A 15,668-nucleotide genomic window follows, 5' to 3' on the forward strand; every position below is an offset into this window, starting at 1 on the left:
TCCGGGTTAAGGCCTCAATGGCTTGTCTTACCTATCTTCAAGCGTCTCTGTGCTCCTGTTGTCCAGAGGTGGTATGAAGCCAGGCTTAAGCTTCTAGCCATTGTACTAAATCTGGGCTACCCTGAGTGACGGCCAGAGCCTAGCTCGGTATGAACCCAAAGAGCCAGTGATGATATGAGGCCTGCTGGACCCATTACCCTCTCCCACAGAGTCTCTGCAAGCTGCTACTTTTATTGCTTGCAAAGGAACTTAATCTGAACTGATCTGTGATGAATATCCTGCAAAATGCCAGTGTCAAATGCTCGTAGAGTTGGGTACCGTTGAGACCAGTTATCTTTAACTTCCCTCTCTCCTCACTTCCTCCATAGGCTCTGTGGATCAGTTCTTTTTAACCTAGGAACAGCTAGGAGAGCTCGTTCAAGGCGCTGGGCTAGCTCAGTTTTTCCCTGGTGACAGTGACTTTCCAGCCTTCTTCTGGTGGTAACTTAGGTATCGTTGAGTATGAGAGACATATATATGCATGAGACAGATTTGCATACACTGCAGATTATTTAGTATAGCTGCCCAGAAATCAGACTGGTTGGGAAACACTGCCTTATGACATGGAATATGTTGACAATAGTCCTAACTGCTGTCATTTCTTACCTCATGGTGCAAGTTTTTAGTGGGTGCAATGTCTCCAAATGGGTTAGATTTTGTTTTTGTTTGTTTATTTTAATAAAGACAGGGATGAATCTCGCTCCTACACTTAGGGTATAATGGATACAGTTTCAAACTCTGAGGAGGAACTGAAGAAGCAGTAGATGAGCTTTTTCCAATGTTTTGTATTGTCAGCTATAGCCAGCATGTAGGGAACTTGGTGATGGCTTTGACACCTTTTCAGTTTTCCTAACCTTTTAATTTTCCTATGTCAGTGGTGAAGATAATTTCAGATCCGCCAGCAAGATGACATCTTAAAAGGTATTTTCACATGTGATACCCTAAGCTAGGAGAAAACAAAGTGGGAAAAGCCAGGAGCAGAACACGTCAGTCCACAATATGAAATGCACTTGACAAAGTTGTTGAAATAGAAGTGATGTTTATTCATAAAAGAAGGTCCATGTTTCATAGAATTCCTATGAGCGTCGGAGCAGTTACCACTAAAACCCATGCTATGTGTTCGTAAAAGAGGGAGTTAATTAGTAAATTGGCTTCAATTATGAGCTTTAACAAGCTCATAACTGTAAAAATATATATATATATATTGGAAGATAGGCACCTATCTTCAGCAATGATTCTTCAAAAGATGGTGACCCGTCATTCCCACGCCGGACAAAAACGCGCTGACAATCGTGCGCAAACAATCCTGCGCAGGATGTTTGCTTGCCGGATTAAAACAGTAACTGATAGCGTTGTTGGGGGGAACACCCCACTAAATTTACAAATGTTTGCACTCCTGTAGGCGGGGGTGGGGAGGAACCCCCACTACACTAAAAACTGCTGAATACCACAAAACCTTAGCAAAACGGCAGTTTTCAGTGTAGTGGGGGGATTTTCCACACACACCCCAACGGGGGCGTGGACACTTGCAAGTTTACCCCTCCAAACCCTCCTCACAGCGCTGACAGTTACTGTTTTAATCTAGCGCGCATACGTCCTGCGTGGGATTGTCGTCATACGATTATCAACGTGTTTTTGTCCAGCGTTCTTCTGTTACGGTACCACAAAAGACAGGCCTAGTGCCTATCTGTGCCTAACACGAAAGTAGGCGTGTTTAGGGGTGGAGAAAGACTTAGGCTCTGCTAGGCGCAATTTTCTTAAGGACTTAGGTGCCTAAAATATAGACTTTAAAACCCTGGCCTATATTACAGTCGCCTAAATTTTAAGTTAGGTGCTGCTAAGCGTGATTCTGTTATGGACGTCTAAGTGTGATTGACATGAATAGGCGCCAATTATAGAATCTGGCCCTGTATGTGTACACCTTTTACCTTACCAATGTCTAGGTTTATTGTAAATAGTAACACGTCTTTGGATCATCATTTCAGCAGTACAGAATGCCTCATAAGATTGCATTTATTGTGATCAGCTCATCTGGACGCGAAGATGGCTTTAGTGCAAAAGAATTGATGGTACATGCACCGACTGTAAACGGCTGGAGATCATCAAGGTATAACCAAAGAACTGGAATTGTTCTTTTCCGTTAATTGAAGCTTAACTCCCTGGCTCCTTTGCCTTAACATAGGGACCTTGGATCATCTGTTGTTCTATTGTCCATTGATACTTAATTTTTGGAAGTCAATTTGGGGACAGATTAATCTTGTACTTGAGGCATCAATTCCGTTAACTTATGAAGCCATAATTTGTAGAACTATATTACAATCTTAAACCGTTTATGGATCAGTATAAAAGCCGGCTTTTCTTAATAATGACAGGAATAGCTATCCAGATGGTTGCACTTAACTGGAAGAGTTGCGATAGACTTAATTACACATTTTGGTGGGCAAACTTATGTTTAACTTATAAGTATGAGAGAATGAACGCTGAATGTTTAGGTCATAGTAATGCATTCAAAAAGGTGTGGAGTCCATCGACTACATATATAGGGTCACATTAGCTGACATACTTTTTCTTATTAAATTACTTCCTTGCACATCCAGGGTGGGAGGGAGGATAGTAATATTATATATAGTATATAGTTTATGGAAACTATACTTATAAATATATATTTCTAATTATTGCTAGTTAAGGGAAGGGAGGAGAAAATTATTTGTTTTAAAATGTTTGTATGTGTAAAGTGCTTTTTCTGATTTGCTCTTGATAATTCATTTAGTGCACTGTTGTTTTTTAAAAATCAATAAAGAATAAAAAAGAAAAAAAGCAGCAATGAGATTGTTGGGGAAAATAACGGGAATGTTTTTCTTGTTGCAGATTTTGCCAATATCCTCAAGAAATTGTACTTCAGATGGTAGAAAGATGTAGAATTAGAAAACTGCAATTACTTGCTCATCAATATCTGATTTCTTCCAAAATCGAGTTTTATATTACAGAAAGCCTACCTGAATACTTTGCACCATACCAGTCAGAAAGGTTTCGCAGACTTGGGTAAGGGAAAAGATAATTAGGCAATATTTTTGTGCCATTTTGCTGTCATCCAGGGGTATTCATAAACCTGATACTTCTTTAGCACTCTCCAGACCAGTAGAGGTTAATCTTTACGAGTGGGTATATATCCAATCATGACCAGCAGGTGGAGACTGTCTGTTGTTGAGGCAGTTGCGCGGGCAGTTTTGTTTTTTGCTGCAGGTTCTAGTATTTTTCTAGGGCCGGGGAAAATTAAAGAACTGCGGCTGTGGCTCAGCTGGCGAGCTGTGGGGACATTTTCCTTCTGGTATTTCTCCTCTGCATTTTCCAACAGCATTTGGGTGTGTTAGTTGTTACTCCTGTTCAGAATATTGTTTATTTCTGCTTCCAGTTCTTAGTTCTGCTTGGCTATTCAGAGACTGATAAGAATAGGGAAAGGTATCTCTTATGTACTATTCCACAGTTTTGTTTTCAGTCTCCACCTGCTGGTCATGATTGGATATATATCCACTTGTAAAGATTAACCTCTACTGGTCTGGAGAAGCTAAAAGAAAATAAATTAGCAGGTAAGAACCTAATTTCTCCTTTCTTCCTTGTTAAAGTCAGCCTATTGGTTACCAGGTTTGGCGTTCAATCTCTAGTGCAAAATGCAGGGGAGACAGGGGGACAACCCTACCTAGTACCTCACTTGCCTTTAACACAAGCAAGGGGTTCATTATACAAAGATGTAATCCATGATATAAATCTGCTACCTGTTCCTAACTTTTCAAATAATCTGAACATGAAGGTAGAGGTCCACAGCAACTCCTAGCATATTCACCAATAAAGTGATTTTTTTTTAACTATACACCCTTGGCTCATCTCTTGACATCTTGCCTTCACGATTCCTTCGTTGTGTGTACTTTCTGAATATGCCATAATATCCCCATCTGAGGCCCTGTACTCAGGCTTCTATAAATATTTTTAAAATAAAGCAAATTGTTCCTCCTTACTGTACCATTCTCTCTGTGCCCCACATATATGTTTTATATTATTCCTAGTTTGTTGTATCTTAACCCTTTGAACCACCAACTTCCACACCTCAGAATATTTTTGCTAAACCTTATCCAACCTCTGTTGAATTTCCTTATCTTCTAATTACTTTAACTCTGTTCTAGTTAGTATTAATTCCCCTTCCCTGCTTGGTGCAACCTATTCAATCACTTAAGATCCTATCGCAATTGACATTCTTCCTCCCAATTTAAATTTATTTTCTTAGCAGAAGCAATATTTTAAAATTTGCCTCTCAATACTGCTTTCAAGCTTTCTCATATACTCGGAGAAGAAAAATGGCTAGGATCATTGCATTGTAAAAATTCCTTGATAGTGCAACATGCAACATACAGAATGCTCCATCTTTTGGATCCTTAAGTGAGTTATCATTGAGATGCCAAAATGTAACACCAGCCTCCCTTCCCTCCTTAATTTATTCATTTTTATTTATTCATTCAGCTTTCTATACCGTTCTCCCAGGGGAGCTCAGAACGGTTTACATGAATTTAGTCAGGTACTCAAGCATTTTTCTCTGTCTGTCCCGGTGGGCTCACAATCTATCTAATGTGCCTGGGGCAGTGGAGGATTAAGTGATTTGCCCAGGTTCACAATGAGCAGCATGGGTTTGAACCCACAGCCTTGGGGTGCTGAGGCTGTAGTTTTAACCGCTGTGCCACACACTGCCCTGAGCTATGATTCTGGATCAGTAATTTTCCAGTCTCCAATGCTATGTGATACGGAACACTTTCTGCTTAATTTCTCCGACACCATGCTTTTGGCTTCTGTGATTTATTTCTGTGTCTTTTACCTTCCCACCCCGTACAGTTATGTGTCACTGTCGGACAACGAGAAGACTGGGTATAAGGCTCGTGAGCTGAAATCTGTCTATGTGGATGCAGTAGGACAATATCTGAAACTGGTTTTTCATAAAAATTATGTCAATAGATACAACCTCTATAATCAGGTAAGGTTCAGGCAAATTGATCTATCTAATATGGAGAAAGCTGGTTGAGGTACACCATAAGTAGTAGGAGCAGCAAACCACCCTTTTAAAATTTAAAACTGTCCTGTAGACTTGTGATTCACTTACTGTACATGTTACTTTCCTGAAGTAGAAGGTGAGGCATTTATACCATTCTGCACATTTTAAAAAATTCTTTCTGGCTGTTATTCAAAACAATTTAAACAAGACAAATCAAAGGAAGATCCAATGCGTCTGCAGTAAAAGTTGAACGACAAAACCAAAGGAAGACTGCAGAGAATGATGTACAAGGTTCAGGAACTTTAATAAAGTCAATAAAATGTTGTATTCCAAAGGATGGTTCTCATTCATAAAAACAGGACCCAACAAGGTCCGTGTTTTGAAAAACACTTCTTCCTCCAGGGTCCGTGATATTTGGAATTGCTCTACTCGACAACCCTGTGGAAAGCAACAATCTAGCATAAACTTTGTATAAAGACAAGCTACGTGAAGTTCCTGTCTAGCTGCTACTCACTGAATTTATTGACTTTATTAAAGTTCCTGAACCTTGTACATCATCTCTGCAGTTTTCCTTTGGTTTTGTCAAACAATTTAAATAGCCAAGATGGGCTCCTGGCCTTTAAATCGCTTTTACGGGCCTAACCGCAAATATTCAGTGGCATTTAACCAGATAGTGCACCTAAGCTGAAATTGGCTAATTTTTGGGCAGTCCAGAGGTGGAGTCAGCACTTAATGCGGTTAAATGCTGATAGTTGACACTTAACCACATAAATTCGGCCATATAAAAAGCTGTCCTATCTTTATGCAGTTCACCTTACATGATTTAAAAGCTGAATATTGCACTTAATTGCCTAATTGTTAACCAGCCACTTATGCCTGGATATGCTGCCAGCTGAATATCGGCTGGTTTGTTCTTTCTGCATTTAAAGCATGCAGATTCTTATCAACACTTTCAGAGGTTGCATTCAGACAACTAAACGCTATGGGTCGATATTCAGCTTATGGGAGGCAGCCCGCATAAGTGCCGTGGCCAGCGCTAACCCTGGATATTCAGTGCCTGGCATTTCCGCCTGGCATTTCCGTCCACCAGCATTGAATATTTGATTTCACTTTTGCCTGCAGCAACTTAGCTTATTAAGACAATATTCAGTTCTAACCAGCTTATTTAGTTCTAACCAGCTAAGTGCTTGAGGGTCAAAGATAGGCCTGCTATTTATGCAGCGTATTTTGACTGCTAAACATAGCCACTGTGGCACTGAATATTCGCACCTAACCGGCTGTGTCGTCCCAATATAGCCATTTGAGGGGAAATGCTATAAATAGTGCTTTAAGTTAGGCGCCTAAGGTAACACAGAAATACTGTTGAAATGCCAATTAATGTTACATTCAAAGAGCCTAAACAAAAGGCACTGGAATCGCACCTCCAGTGGCGCCTACCAGTGCCTAATGCCACAATAGGCGTGGCTAACACTGGAAGTGGAGTTAGGCTCCGAAAATGTAGGCCTTGAAAACCCTAGCCTACTTTTTCCAGCGCTAATCTTTCCCGGAGGTGCAATTTTTTTTCTAAACAGCGCCATCGCACGAGTGACACGCAATCGGCGGCTGTGTTTAAGGCAGCTGCCAACATCAGCGCCGTCTAGAAAATCCAGCAGTTATTGGCTAACTAGTAATTTAGTGGGAGCGAGCTGGTTCTCTCTTCTGAATATCTGCATTTAGGTGTGATATGCTATTTAACTGGCCAGGAGCCATTTTTATTAAAGTAGTAGTACTATTTGGTTCAAGGCATCAAGCAGCAGTCAAATCAGGCTGGCCTTTTTTTTTTTATTATTTTGCTAGTATATGACATTTGTTTTTTTAGAGTTTACTCTTATGCAAAAAAATAGCCAGTCTAACTTGTGAAATGGGCTAAGTGCAGAGGATCCTGATTTTGCTGGAAATCCAAATTCTGTAGTGTTGCCTGCAACTTAGTCACAGGAGCCAACTTTTCAGAATTATTGGGGGAGCTAAACTTAATGGAAATTACCCCTTCCTGGACTCAGTCAAAGAGTTTGTTCAATATTGGGGTGCTCAAGCACCCACAGAGTCGATAAGTAGAGAAGATGGTCCTCAAGTCATTCTCTATTTAGAGTTCAGGTTGTATATTGGGAGCATATTTGCACATTCATTTTTCTGTGCTGCTGTTTTATATTCCAGGTTGCACTTGTTGCTATAAATATCATTGGTGATCCCGCGGACTACAGTGATGAAAGTAATACGGTAAGTACAACTGAGTTTTAGGTATGAACAGGGCAAGATTAAGGCTTGTGCATAGGACCTAAATGTTTAGGAGAAGCCCTCTTGGATGTGCAAATTCAGCTCTTGAGGTAGATTTTTGTCCCAGTAAGTCAGCTGCTGACAGAAAGAAGAGTTGAAGGTGCAAGACAAGAACCACCGCTGCCCTCGGAAGTCTGTCTGTCCTCCCTAGCCCCTGTGCACTGTCCTCTAGTTGGCAGGAGGAATCGATGCGCATGCTTCTTATCCTGCTGCTTTTTTCTGCAATCAAAACCAGCCACAGAGTACTGTGCTTATGCTATTTGAGCAAGAAGGAATAAAATAACATGAGTGCATTTGAAAACACACACATGTGCATTGTTTGTTTCTTCAACCCCAATCTAAACATGTCTGCCTCTTTTTAACCCAACTGCTAATACACATTCCTGTAAACTGCCTTAAAGGCATGAGCCTCGAACACTTATGATTTTAAAGTGTTTGAGGTTTGTGCAGATGAGGATGGAATTTGCAGGAATGGGGCGGGGACGGAAAAATGAGTTCCCGCGGGGATGGGGAGAAATTTGTCTCTGGTTGGTATCTACCATGTACTTCAATCAGGCAGAACTCGTCAAATCATTTTTACTTGGGTCTGTTAACTCTTTTGGAAACAGTTTCCTTTTTAATGCATGCAGTGGCAGAACGAGGGTGAGAGGTGCCCGGGGAGGTGGTGTCCCTCAACATCCTCTTCTCCGCCCCCCAATCTGCTCCTTCCTCACCCCCTCCTGATACATGTGTGCACCCCTTCCCTTGTACAGTTTCTTGTAGGTAGAGTAATGAAACAGTTTCTGGATAAAAGAAACAACTCGAAGGAACAGAGTTAGAGATTTTGTTACACAGGTACTGTCAAACCACTATATAATAAGGCAAATGTCAAACCAAAGGCAATAAGGCAAACCAATAAGGCAAATAGCAATCTACCAATCGCAATCATTAAGTCCTTAGAAGCTCATAATACAACAGTTCTACTGTATAGGATCTTCAGATGGCTGTCAGTGTATGTAACTCAATAAACTCATTGATCCTTATGGTTTTAGGTTCGTTTTTTTTTAATTTTTGTAGACGCATACTTTTGACATCTTTCCTAACATTGTTTGGACATTTTTATAACATTTTGTAAATACGTTACTGAAGAATTTGTAAGTCTTGATTTCATATGTGTTGATATTATTTTGAAGAATGATTTGTATTGTTTTTGCTTTATGTATGTTTTTATTTGGAAATCGCTGTTACTCCAGGCAGTATACTAAGTTTTTAATAAATAAATAAATTTTATTTTTTTCATTCAGTGTTTTACAAATCTTAAACTATAATTAAATAACTTATCTTCAGTTGATCTATATCTCACACCTCTCCTGACATGAATTCATGTTTCACTTGCTTCATCAGGGTTGAGGTGAATTATATGTGAAGCACAACTCAATTTTGTTGGCTTCATTCTGTAAACTATACTACCCGTATTTTTTGCACTATAAGACGCACCTAGGTTTAGAGGAGGAAAACAAGAAAAAAATATTCTGAACCAAATGGTGTACCAAAATATTTAATAAAATATAGCAGAATAATATTTCAACCATGTAAAGTCACAGCGGTATTAAGAACCATCATCACTGTCATTAACAAATGAGGAGAGACTTTAAGGTTCAAGCACGCTTCTAGTTTTCTGTACCCTGTCCCACCTCCCTGCAATGTACCCTGTCCCCCCTCTGGTGGTCTAGTGGTAGGCGGGGACAGGAGGGATCGTCCCAGCTGACTTAACAATTTTATACACCCCCCCAAACCTTTTTTCACCTTTTTAAATCCTGGTGGTCTAGCTGTTTATCAGCAGGAGCAAGCTTTCCACGCTCCTGCTCTGCGCTGAGCCCCTCCCTCACTGGACGGCTGCCTCGGATCTCACGGCCAGCAGCACACAAGGCAGGAGCGAGCTTTTTGCCCTCCAGCCTGGACCCATGCCATTCCCTGAATGGCTGCCGTCAATTCTCGTGAGATCTGAGGCAGCCATCCAGTAAGGGAGGGCCTCAACGCAGGGCAGGAGCGTGGAAAGCTCGCTCCTGCCAATACACTGCTGGACCACCAGGATTTAAAAAGGGAAAAAAAGGTATAAGTTTCCCTGACAGCCGGGCACTCACCTAAATTAGCTGGGCGAAGTGCCCAGCTAAAAGACGATAGGGAGAACACTGCACATTACAATCTGTGATGCAGTATTCACTCCATAGGATGCACAGACATTTCCACCCACTTTTGGGGAGGGGAAAGTGCATCTTATGGAGCAAAAAATACAGTATGTACCTAATCCTGTAACATATTCAGAGATCCATCTGGTAGAAAGAAAACTTAAGTGATAAATTTAAAAGGCTGCTTAAAATTTTTGGGTCTGAGTATAAATTCTGCTTTCTGGGCTGCAGCTCTCTATTGATGTCCTATGTCTGTGACTTTACAAGTCCTTTGGGATCTGCATCTTGTATATTTAATTGCTTCCTCACACAATACATTTCCTTCACACTCCATCTTTGTCTCTTTTTTGTATTGAAAGCTTACCAGAGGAAAAGTAATTGACCATTATCTGGGGAGTAGTTCAGATGATCCAGCTTTAGATGGAACAAACGTTGGGTAAGAGCTGTAAGATTGTTTTAGTAAATATCTTTGCCTAGTACTTATTTGAAAATTTCAGTTATATTATATGATGTCAGTCTTTAGACCTAGGCTAGCATTCTTGTAAGTAACAGTCTGTACTGTTAAGTTGAAGACCTGGGATCAGTTCACTCTGACAAACAAAAGTTTGTTTCCCGCAAAACGTCCAAAGTTGGAAGCACAAAAATGTCCGTTTTCAAAAGCTGAACCGCTAAGACGTCAAATTTTATTTTATTTTTAAAAATTTTTTTTTTTAAAATCGTCTGCTATGATGAATGCAGAAAGTCCTGGGGCACAGTATTCTTTTTAAATTGGTTTGGGGTCCATTGGCATCATATGTTACTTCTCTATAGCAGGTCTCTGATTATAAGTCAGGTTTTGTTTACTTACATACTTACATCAAAATAGGGTGCGAGGGGGGGATATTTCTGTCCTAATTTGACGCTAAAGCAGTTACATTTGGAGTGGGAGGAAGGGTGGGAAGATATTAATATGAAGAGGGTAAGGTTAATGGGCAAATAAATGTTGCTATGTTTTATTGTATAATCATTGAGTGGGGGTGGGTGGGAGAAAATGAGTGGATATATGTGTGTGTATATATATATATATATATATATATATATATATATATACACACATATATATACACATATATACATATATAGATAGGTATATGTATGTATATATATATATATATATATATGTATGTATATATATATATACACATATATATACATATATATATATATATGTATATGTGTATGTATGTATACACACATATATATATATATATATATATATATATATATATATATACAGTGGTGCCTCACACAACGAACTTAATTCGTTCCAGGAGCAAGTTTGTTATGCGAAAAGTTCGTTATGTGAAACGCGTTTTCCCATAACAATACATGTTAAAAAAAATAATTCGTTCTGTAGCATAAAATATGCTAAGATAACATAAAAAAAGATAAATTTTTGGTTATTATTTTTATTTAGATACATCTAAAAACATAATTGTTTTTTAAAACAACACACATTTTTTAAATTTAAAGACAGACTAAGTAGAGTCTAATTTTACAGTGAGAGGGCAGAGTCTCAGCGGCAAAAACTGGGACTTAACTGTTCATTTTTTTTTTTTTTTCTACCGTGTTTCCCCGATGATAAGGCAGGGCCATCAAATAAGACAGCCCCCCCTTTTTTGAAAAAAATGTAAAATAAGGCACCCCCCCGCAAATAAGCCACCCACCGATACCTGCGCTTACCCGAATCGGGTGGTACGGTGGGTGACTCCGTGTGGTCCCTGGCACCCCCGACACGATCGGGGCAAGAGGGAGCTCAAGCCCTCTTGCCCCCCCGACTCCCCGACACGATCGGGGCAAGAGGGAGCTCAAGCCCTCTTGCCCCCCCGACTCCCCGACACGATCGGGGCAAAAGGGAGCTCAAGCCCTCTTGCCCCCCCGACTCCCCGACACGATCGGGGCAAAAGGGAGCCCAAGCCCTCTTGTCCCGCCGATTCCCCAACTCCCCGACAATATCGGGCCAGGAGGGAGCCCAAGTCCTCCTGGCCACGGCGACCCCCTAACCCCACCCTGCACTACATTACGGGCAGGAGGGATCCCAGGCCCTCCTGCCCTCGACGCAAACCCCCCCCAACGACCGCCCCCCCCCAAGAACCTCCGACCGCCCCCCCAGCCGACCCGCGACCCCCCTGGCCGACCCCCACGACACCCCCAACCCCCTTCCCCGTACCTTTCTGTAGTTGGCCGGACAGACGGGAGCCAAACCCGCCTGTCCGGCAGGCAGCCAACGACGGAATGAGGCCGGATTGGCCCATCCGTCCCAAAGCTCCGCCTACTGGTGGGGCCTAAGGCGCCTGGGCCAATCAGAATAGGCCCGGGAGCCTTAGGTCCCTCCTGGGGGCAGGGCCTGAGGCACATGGTCGGGTTGGGCCCATGTGCCTCAGGCCCCGCCCCCAGGAGGGACCTAAGGCTCCCGGGCCTATTCTGATTGGCCCAGGCGCCTTAGGCCCCACCAGTAGGCGGAGCTTTGGGACGGATGGGCCAATCCGGCCTCATTCCGTCGTTGGCTGCCTGCCGGACAGGCGGGTTTGGCTCCCGTCTGTCCGGCCAACTACAGAAAGGTACGGGGAAGGGGGTTGGGGGTGTCGTGGGGGTCGGCCAGGGGGGTCGCGGGTCGGCTGGGGGGGCGGTCGGAGGTTCTTGGGGGGGGGCGGTCGTTGGGGGGAGGGGGGGTTTGCGTCGAGGGCAGGAGGGCCTGGGATCCCTCCTGCCCGTAATGTAGTGCAGGGTGGGGTTAGGGGGTCGCCGTGGCCAGGAGGACTTGGGCTCCCTCCTGGCCCGATATTGTGTGGGGAGTTGGGGAATCGGCGGGGCAAGAGGGCTTGGGCTCCTTTTTGCCCCGATCGTGTCGGGGAGTCGGGGGGGCAAGAGGGAACCAGGCGGAGAGAGGGCAGTTAAGCGCAGTGCCTGCGCGGAAGGATGCAGCTCGGGCGACTTCGTTGTGTGAAACGAAGTTCGTTGTACGGATCAAGACATAAAGTTCGTTGTGCGCAGCGTTCGCTGTGCGAGGCGTCCGTTATGCGAGGCACCACTGTATATATATATATATATATATATATATATATATATATATATATATATATATATATATATATATATGTATGTAAGTGGATGTGCTTAAATTGACTAGCTGCCCTGTTGTTTTCTAGGGCATAATTTTTATACTTCTAAATTAAGATGAATTTCCAGCTGAGAAATTATGCTGTTAAATTTAGGTGAAAATAGGGCACAAAATTAGTAGCTCAGCATTTCTGAATAACTGGCCCTTTGTTGGTAATTCTGATTAAAGCTGTGGAGGCTCAAAAATAGCAATATAACAGGAGAATTCCCTGACAAGTATTTCACTTATGTATCTTCCATGAGGCTTGTAAAGACTTAGATGGCAAACTCTTGACAGAAGACTAAATAGGGAGAAATACTGTAACACATGGACTTTGTTAATAGGAAAATGGATTCCATTTCCCCGTTGGATGACCTGGCCTTTGACATGTACCAGGACCCAGAAGTTGCTCAGATAATTCGCAAATTAGATGAAGCAAAGCAGGAAGCTGTCAAAAACGAACGCTACGACTACGCAAAAAAGCTCAAACAAGCTATTGCCGACTTGCAGAAGGTTTGGTGGTTTAATTTTCTAATTTAAAACAGCATCGTGCTTCAGGAGCCCTGTCATTTGCTTGGGGAATTTCTACATGAGTGAAATTTTGGGAGTCTTGTACGCAGGGCTTAATTGAAAGACAAAATGGAAGTGGAACAGGGGAGGAACAGCAGGCGAAGAGGGCCTGTTCTAGGGAGCAGCATAACTGTTCTCTGTTCTGTCTCCTCTTCTCTTCCCTGCAATCTGCCTGGAAGGGAAGGGAAGGGTTGGACCAGAACAACCCTACAGCTCTGGAGTCTGAAAAGAAGCTACATTCAGGCCATTCTCCAGAAATTACACCCTGATTATGCACAATTTGAATATCTGGTGCTTCGAGAATAGTCCGATTCTTGACTACCTCTTTATCCCCCTCACATATATTATTAATCACCTAGACCCTCAGAAATGTCACCAAGATACTCGTGTGTGTGTTTCATAGTATCTGGCTTTATGCATTTAATCTTCACCGGGTCTCTTATATAGGTTTTTAGTATTTTTAATTGAATGTGGTTATATCTTTCAAATGTATAAATACTTTATAATTTATGTGATACTTAACTTAAAGTGGTCAGGTTCTGAGGGATAAATAAGCCAACATGTTTCACCCAGAGGGTTTCTTCAGGGCTGCTATCCCTTTTTTTTTTTTTTTTTAAATCTTTATTCATTTTATTTCTTTCAACAAGTGTACAATATTATTACAAATAACTCACATAACTCACTGGATACTCTTAAACAATGTTGTTATACATACTTTAATTTCCCCCACCCACCTCCCATCCCTCCCCATAACAACAAAATAATCTATCTAATTATATTCCTCCATAGATGTCCCTCCTCTATATTACAATTAATCTTATATTAACCTATCCCTCCCCCCACCCTTTCTTTCTCGAAATCTTTGTTCATTTTATCATATAAATTAAGTGCGCAACAAATATGACTCATCATATTACATATATCTCTTAAAATTCCATAACAATATATTTCCAATAAATTTACCCCTTTCCCTTTTCTATTCATACATACATATTATATTTCTTATGTGCATTAATCAATTAAAATATACAGCTATTTATTTAGAATATCCTATCCCCCCTCCCCCCATTTCTACAAATTATCACATAAGGAAAAGAATAAACCTTAATCATTATAATATTCAATTAATGGCCTCCACACCTCCTGAAACCTTTTAAAATGACCCTTCTGTACTGCAAGTAATCTTTCCAGGGCTGCTATCCCTTTGTGAAGGTAATCACCCGCATCGCGACCACCAAGTTCCTGTTGTCGAAAGATATAACCACATTCAATTAAAAATACTAAAAACCTATATAAGAGACCCGGTGAAGATTAAATGCATAAAACCAGATACTATGAAACACACATGAGTATCTTGGTGACATTTCTGAGGGTCTAGGTGATTAATAATATATGTGAGGGGAATAAAGAGGTAGTCAGAGTCGGACTATTCTCGAAGCATCAAAAGATACACGCTCTCATGATTACTTAGATACGCTGATTACACAATCTGAACATCAGATACAGTTGTACATCACCACAAAAAGAGACTTAAGGTTTAGTAGTGACACTTTGTATCCAAGCTTAGGAAATTGAGCTATGTCTTATGTGGAGTGTCTGTTGACAAATGGAGCTGTAGCATTTTTTTTTTTCCAAATCTTTATTCATTTTTATATCTCACAACAAGTGAACAATAATACAACAATTGGTTCATACAAATCACTTGAAAATCTTTTCTATTATCATTGTAAATACATAAATTTAAGTCCCTCCCCTTCCACCAATAATATAATTCAAGCATATTATACATATATTATATTCAAAGATACTGAAAAGCCAGTACAATAACAATATACCCCCCCTTTCCATTCTTATAACATACTATTTGTGCAAAAAAGGTGTCTAATCATGTAGCATTAATAATGTCGCAGTGCAGCACCCCAGCTCATGTCAAATGTATTGCAGGTTGGGGAGCGCCTTGGAAGGTATGAGGTAGAGAAGCGATGTGCTGTAGAAAAAGAGGATTATGAGCTGGCAAAACAGAAAAAAGAGCAAATGGAAGAGTATCGCTTGAAGGTGTATCAACAGCTGGAACTTCACAATCTGTTGGACATAGGACAGGTATGTGCCCCCCCATATGTAAAGGCCTGACCTATGAGATCACACAGATGTGCTGTGTAGGTGTTAGGACAGGGTCAGTGGCGTAGCAAGGATGAGAGGCGCCAGGGGCGGCTGTGCCCTTTCCCTGTACCCCTTTAACTTTCCTGGCACGAGCAGCATCACCCAACTTGCTGCCTGCGTTGGCGTCGGCTTTCCCTCTGACATCACTTCCTAGGCGACATCGGAGGGAGAGCCGACACTGGCCCGAGCCGACAGGTTGGAGTTGCTGCTCGCGCCAGCGAAGAGCAAGAGGTATAATGGTGGG

At 41.7% G+C, this 15,668-nt stretch overlaps 1 protein-coding gene across 8 annotated transcripts in view; it reads left to right on the top strand.

Annotated features, from left to right (window-relative positions):
- Positions 1–15,668, top strand: part of CEP104 (centrosomal protein 104) — a 79,006-nt gene that overhangs the window by 2,333 nt on the left and 61,005 nt on the right. For 4 of the 8 annotated variants that reach the window (XR_004537086.1, XM_033921823.1, XM_033921821.1 and 1 more), the window contains exons 2-9: positions 915–960; positions 2,025–2,146; positions 2,908–3,081; positions 4,918–5,056; positions 7,268–7,330; positions 9,915–9,991; positions 13,039–13,207; positions 15,209–15,364. Coding sequence is in view for 7 of the 8 variants with exons in the window: in XM_033921823.1 (XP_033777714.1) it covers positions 2,034–2,146; positions 2,908–3,081; positions 4,918–5,056; positions 7,268–7,330; positions 9,915–9,991; positions 13,039–13,207; positions 15,209–15,364 (891 nt within the window). In the remaining variant the exon portion in view is untranslated. Of the gene's footprint in view, positions 1–368; positions 490–914; positions 961–2,024; positions 2,147–2,907; positions 3,082–4,917; positions 5,057–7,267; positions 7,331–9,914; positions 9,992–13,038; positions 13,208–15,208; positions 15,365–15,668 lie in introns of all 8 variants that reach the window. The other 4 variants (XM_033921822.1, XM_033921826.1, XM_033921824.1 and 1 more) reach the window with 4 other exon arrangements.

This window comes from Geotrypetes seraphini, chromosome 15, assembly GCF_902459505.1.
Source record: "Geotrypetes seraphini chromosome 15, aGeoSer1.1, whole genome shotgun sequence".
Classification (NCBI taxonomy): Eukaryota; Metazoa; Chordata; class Amphibia; order Gymnophiona; family Dermophiidae; genus Geotrypetes; species Geotrypetes seraphini.